Raw genomic sequence first — 6862 nt, 5'->3', positions numbered from 1 at the left:
TTAGGACTGCAACTTTTAGTTAGCTGTTTTATTGTTTTGAATTAAGCAAAACCAACAAGTGGATGGAAATCGTCTCATAACAACACTTGAACAAGAAATCTGGGGAGTGTGTGTGTGTGACATTCATTGCCTTACAAAAGAGACCAGCCATCTGACACAACATTTCTAAAAGAAGACAAAGAACTGCTAATTATGTAAAATTTCATTTGCTACGTAATTTAGACCATGACCTAGTGCTTCTAAAAAAACCTGTACAAAATGAGTATTTTTTACATCTCATAGGCACATGAATACAAATCTGATCTATTTTATATATACACATGTACATTACATGAAAACCAGAGATGAAGATCAAATGAAAAGGTGTATATAAAAAGTGCCCCAAACGGGAGATACAATGTGAAAATAAAATGTATTCTTCACAACAGAGAAGTAAAAGGCACAAGTACTAAAATATGTAACCATGCAAAAAATATAAGTACAGCAACAAAGCAAAACAAATGGCTCCCACAACTGATTTTACAGTAATTCTCAAAATATCTCAGTATTTAAACATACATCAGTGCAAAATTTACTGCCCTGTAGCACACTAGTGTTCACATTATATGATATTCTTTGTTCCCCTTCTGACTTCCTTTCTCCAAAGCCAGAATAATTCAGCTACAGATAAGGTATTTAATAAAACGGGGCCGATGCTGGGTAGTGTAAGATCAGTGCTCTGTCTGGGTGGAAGAGTAACTGCAGCCCTCCTGCACCCCCTACCATCTGCATATTGAACGTGTGCCTGCCAGAACAATCACCTCTGTGCCCTTCACCAGGGCACAACGGGCTTTACGGAGGCTTGCCAGGGTGAGTATCACTGCTGAGAATGGTGATGCAAAAGCTGACAGCTCAGATATCACAGTTGTACCACTAACACCTACATAAAAGAGAGATACAGATTCTAGGGGTAGGTATCCAAACTATACCACAGAAGTCCATGTTTGTTAATATATGTTCTCATTAGGTTTAAAGTTTAAGTAAAAAGTAACCTCGCTCTCATTATAGGTTTGAATAGGTACTACTCTCGCAGTTGAACAAAAGTTGGAGACTTAAGCCAGTAAGCTAAAAAAAAAAAAAGTTTAAGAACACAATGTAGCCTGTTAGCTGGCTCCACACTGTGGCAAACTATGGTACAGTGACCCTAGCTGCAGATGTTTCTGTCATTATCTGTAAGGTAAGCTGACTAGGCTGAGCTAGTAGGGCTGTGCCTTGCAGTGTCCAAGCACAGCATGCAATTGGATAGCTACAGAGAATCAAGGCAAAACTTATGGGGACATCCCAATGATCCCTTACCTGGATGGACTTCAGGATTATTCACCCCATGTGCTTCCACACAGTGAGATTCGGCTACAACATTTTGCCACATAGATGGGACACCAATTGTTTTCAGAACCACACAAAACGCACAGACAGAACTGGCCTGGTATAAAGACAGGGCTAAAATTCTTTGCTGCAGTAGCTAAAGCCAAACTGAAGCAAACTGATCCTCCCATCTGCTCAAAGTGGCTGCTCCAAGGTACACAGACACTCTGATAGCGGGCACAGTGGCTGGGGACAAGACCAAGGATGCAAATGTCAGCAAACATATACTGGGGAAGAATCCCACAAAGAAACAACTCTCTTGCACATGAGAGCAACTCCCAGTGCATTAGGCAGGATCACAGGATTCAGACCAAACACCTACAGCAATCCTTATCAAACTCTAAAGGTACATGCAGAATTTCATTAAACAAGAAACCCAGACATGCCACATGCTTCAACAGCAAACTGCTCCTCGGATCGATATTTTGAGTTGAAAAATAGTGAGAAAACAACTCAGAGGATGCTGCAAAGGAACCAAATGCCAGCAACTGTTGAACTATATGCTTTGAAATCAGCTGTGTTACATCACCTGTCATGCCTTTTTGACAATGTTCCTCGAGTAACAAATGACATAACGAGAATACAAGCATTGCTACTTATAACAGAACCAATTCAGGAACTACTCAGTTAAAGTTTAAGTCAAATTTTCACTTAAATCAATATAAGCCAAGCCACTGATTTGGCAAGTGTTTGATCAGCTGCTACTTCCTTCCTTCCTTGGAAAAAAATCCCTCAGAGCACACCATACAGTATTTGTTTTAAGAGAAAACCACTGTATATTCACTGCCATTAAAGAAGAAGAAAAAAGTATTCATTTATTTGTAAATTCTAGTTCTTCGATTCATCACATGTCACTAGCACTATGATGCAGAGACCGCTGAACAGTGACTGATGTAGCAGGCCACAATGTATGTTTATGTATTAGCTTCCAAGCCCTCAATTGCTAACCAGATTAGGGAGCCTAAATACCATAGGCCAAAATCCTTTCTGGAGAGTAATGCAGTTCTACTGAAGTAAATGGAGCACTGCTGCCTTCAGATAGCAAAATATTTGTTGATACAGGTATCTTTCAGAATTGATAACGCTGTGTTCAACTCCCTACAGAGCTGGCTGAGAAACGAGTTTCTCCCAAGACTGTAACAGGAAAGTTGGCAGCAAAAGTGTATTGGATTATTTATTTTTAGACTTGCTACAAATTTGCATATTAAAACCTCTTTAAAAATAGATGGGACGGTTACAATTTGCATTTGCCACTGTTGCACTTCAAAATAGGACAAAAAACTCAATAGCTTGAGTCTTTAATAGAAGTTATTCAAAAATATGAAAAGTACTCCTTGGATGTCAAGGTAGTTTTGAATCAGCATCACACTCCAAAACCAGAACTAGGCAGCAGCTGAAGGTTCATGTCTGGAGGGAAGCAGCCAACATTAGAAAAATCTTGAGACTACATTTCAGGTACTCTTAAGTGCAGGTTCTGAAAGAGGTATTTTTTCTGCAGCAGGTTGTATGTGGGATTAGCCTGATGAACAGCTTCTAGCCAGAAGCAAGTAATTTTTTTTTTTCACTGTACAAAAATACCTGCAGTGGTTTGCAGCTGGTTTGACCATGATACCACTTAGCTTTTCATAATCTACAGTAGAACGAACTAAGGAGCAGATCAAGATACAGTACCTTGGATTGTGTTTGCACCCCTAAGGGTTAAATGAGAAGCACAGGTTTGACACAACAATGTTCACTGCGTTTGAGTATTGCTAGAATGCGATGATACCACATTTCTGTGTTTGATGTTATTTACCCAGAGAAGCGAAGCCATTGTTCCACCAACAGTAACAGACACAGACTGCAGTTCCCCAGCTGGCTGTGAGCACAAAGGAAACCCACAGTAAAGTAGTAAGAAATTTATCGGAGGACATTAAAACTGGTGTCTCCCTATCTCCCACATCTCCTGTCCATTCTGCCAATGTGTCTGACACTTGATCAAAACATACATTCTCCGCAGCGTCGATATCAGATTACTCTTCTCTCTGCCCCAATGACCCATCAAGTGATCCCTTATTACTGAGTTACCTGGCATGTCATGAAACGTGACAACTCTTCTGGGATGGAAGGGTTCTCCAAGGCTTAGACTGCAAGACAAATTGGTCTAATATCTGTAGTTACTCAGTCTAAGAATGCAATTGCTAATTAGTATTTTTAGTAGGTAGATATAGAGAGAAGAAAATGTATCTGCCAGTGAAATGCCTCTCCCACCTCCAACTCATAGCAAGTATCTGGATATGTATTTGAACAATAACAGAAAGCAGCACTACACCAAGGGCACCACAGGAGCAGAAGTATAACTCCTTTATGCAATAAAACAAAGCTACAAACACCACCAACATGGTGGTAAGGCAACTCTTCAAATGCAAACACTGGAGCAAGGAAGAGCTTCTAAATGCTAAAAGCAGATGGGTACACAGGTAAACAAGAAGTCTGGCAAGTCTTAGAAAATCCACTGCTGGATAACCTTGGCTAGAATACTGCTTTCAGGATTTCAGCCAGATTTAATGACTATTTGTCACTATTTGTGACTGTTCACCTCTTACATATAATTACCTGCAGAGAAACTTGGCTATCGCTACAGTCCTGTCTTCTGTTCATGTCCACAGGCTCTGTGGTCTCAGTGAAATAAGCCAGGCTCTCTGCTTCCCAAGTGCTCAGCATAATTCTCAGTGAAACAGTCCTCAACATTTGCTGATGTTCTACCTAATGGGAATGGGGCTTAGATTATTAACATTTTGAAGCTAAGTCCAGTTTACTTAAAAATATTTAGGGGAAAACATTCAGTTACCAGTCTGACCTGCAACAGCTTCACTCACATGCACCATGCAGAGGGACATGCCATCACTAAAGTGCAGGTGAAGAGTCCTGTAGGCAGCGTACTGTAAGTAGCACCACGCTGGCTTAACTGTTCCTCTCCTACCTTCTGGGCAGCACATCCAGAAGCAGCTACAGGTGGGAAAGGCGCAGGCATGCGGTGTCCATGGTGTTCCACCTGCTTCTCCACAAACAGAAGCTGCTGCAGTTTAGCACAGGACATTTTACACCAGCCCCAGGTGACAAAGGAGTAGTTTTTAAATCCCTTCCTCCAGATTATCCTAGAGCCTCAGGAAACCAGCCCCGAGACATCGCTGTTTGAACAAAACTGTACCATCTCTCCCAGAGCACTTAAGTCTTAGAGACATCTTTGTGTGCTGGGGTGTTGTGTCCAATAATTATTCCTCTGGTCCTTTTCACTTTCCAGTTACTTCACACCTGCCTAACGCAGACCATAGAAACAAACTGGTTTTATTTTCTTGTCTTCAAGAAAGCCTGATTTCAGTACTTCTCCGCTTCCCATGACTCCAGTAACACATCACTGAAGGCAAGAGCACAGAGATTGCAGAAAAAAAAATAATATATTTACATTCATAATGAATACGTGTTTTATGTATTCAAATTCAGGAAAAATGCATCACATGTACACACCAAGATACATCAAGAGAATACGAGGGGCAAAAGACAGCAAGAAACACACAGAAAAGCACAGTCATTCTACTGTAACGTTCTTCTGGGGAGTGTATTCAATAGAGGAAACATCTCTATGCACTGGGGAAAGCCAGATAATTGGGCCTATTTTTCTGTGCCAGTTGGTGTGAATTAAAAGTGTCAAATTTTTACTTTAAAAAAAGTGCATGGAATAAAAGGGTTTTTTTAGCATTCAACTAGCCAAACAATTCCATAAGCTCCTTATATAAGCTACATTATTAATTAAAAAGGTCCTAGCCCTACAGTACACAGATCCTACTCAGGAGAACACAGGACATGTTGAAGTCCACCCCTATTTAAGGCAGAATTTAAGCATTCACTCAACTTTAAAGCTTATGTCCTGTCCCACTGACTTCTATGAGCAGTCACAGTACACATTTAAAGTTAAGCACCTGCACAACTGCTCATCTAAATCGGGATGTTCCCTATTCAGAGTTTTAGGTATGCATGTGTGTACTCAGTCTAGACTGGCAACTCCTGCAAGACTAAGCTCTTTTTATTTTTACTGCCCTATAGGTAAAAGTCACTCTACATCAGACTTCTCTCCACCACTGTGTTAGGACCCAGCCAGTCCTCTCCACAGCTTGCCCATAAAATGTCTATCTCGGGTGGGAAAGCAACTCAAGACATAATTTCAAGGGCTGCTCATCCCGCTAAAGTGAGTATGCTATTTTTTTTATTATTTTTATTTTTTTTTTTAAGAACTGGAATGTCTTCCTTCAGTGAAATTGTTAAAACTAAGGGTGAGGGGAAGGGGAAGGATCTCAGAATTCACCTTAATGGCCCACAATAAACCCCTGAAAATAGGGGAACAGATTTGAAGAGCTTCTTAGCCTCATTGCTACAGGAACCCTGACGTAAGAAACACACATGCGCATACACGCTGAAGAGCAGGCTGGCTCAGAGCATCCCAAAGCAGGCCTCAAAGTGATCTCGCATAAAAAGCACTTTGTGCTGACAGTGGCAAACAAGTGGATGGTGATTTTTCACAAACAGCAACAGTTCTACAATATCTTCCTCTTCTTCCCTTTTACTTGGTGTCCTTCCTTTTCCCCGAAGTTTGTTTTTATCATCTTATATGTGGTTTCAGTACTAAAACTAAATCAGATAGGAAATTACACAGTCAGCACCAGTCAGGAACTGAACCTGGGTATGCTAATTGGTTTGTGGTACCCAAATTCCTGGAAGAACGAAAGAACAATTCTTGCTCCTAAAGTTAGGGCCACATCCATATGTTTCCATTGTCTTTTTTACCTTTACAACTAGAGGTAGAGTCATTTTGTCCAGTATCTAAACCAGCATGATCCAGTTATATTGTTATTACATTAATATACAGTATCCATCTTATCACAAGTATTGAAAGTGCATGGAAAAAGTCTAACCAAGCCAATTCAATGACAAATAACAGTGTACCAAACATCATATAAACACACCCGCGCACCCACACTCACACGTAGTGTATATATATATTTATAGATTAATTTACAGTATCAGAGTGTTGTTTAGATCCAGTGGCATGTGCAGAAATATCAGGCAGTTGCTGCTTTTTCTTCTCACATTCTCTTCAATTCTTTATTTCCAAGATAGATGGGTTGTGGTCCAGGATTGCCAAAATGATCTTGTCCATATACTGTCGCAATCTGTAGTTTATCTCTTCCTGTTCTTTAAGGGCTTCCATGAGCTGAAACGTAACATTTTGAAGTTACTCTTGAAATATTCTCACTAGTTTACATAATAGCATGAAATTCAGACAGGTGAGAGACTAGTGCCTGCTCAGGATCACCAAGTCCTTCTGTGATAGGTATTCTACCTCCAGCTCCTCCCTGTATCTGTATTGGAAACAATCTGTACGTTAAAGACCTTTACAGTTACAGAAGGATCTTTTTGGCAG

The 6862-nt window shown here is 40.4% G+C and overlaps 1 protein-coding gene across 3 annotated transcripts in view; it reads right to left on the bottom strand.

Annotated features, from left to right (window-relative positions):
- Window positions 1-6862, bottom strand: part of RAB11FIP4 (RAB11 family interacting protein 4) — a 130307-nt gene continuing 123445 nt past the window's right edge. For all 3 annotated transcript variants that reach the window (XM_040581902.1, XM_040581903.1, XM_040581904.1), the window contains one exon: window positions 1-6652. In XM_040581902.1, coding sequence (XP_040437836.1) covers window positions 6536-6652 — 117 coding nt within the window. In that variant the 3' untranslated portion in view covers window positions 1-6535. The remainder of the gene's footprint in view (window positions 6653-6862) is intronic.

The sequence above is a fragment of the Falco naumanni genome, chromosome 1 (assembly GCF_017639655.2).
Source record: "Falco naumanni isolate bFalNau1 chromosome 1, bFalNau1.pat, whole genome shotgun sequence".
Taxonomy (NCBI): domain Eukaryota; kingdom Metazoa; phylum Chordata; class Aves; order Falconiformes; family Falconidae; genus Falco; species Falco naumanni.
This window is presented reverse-complemented; position numbering and strand designations above follow the sequence as displayed.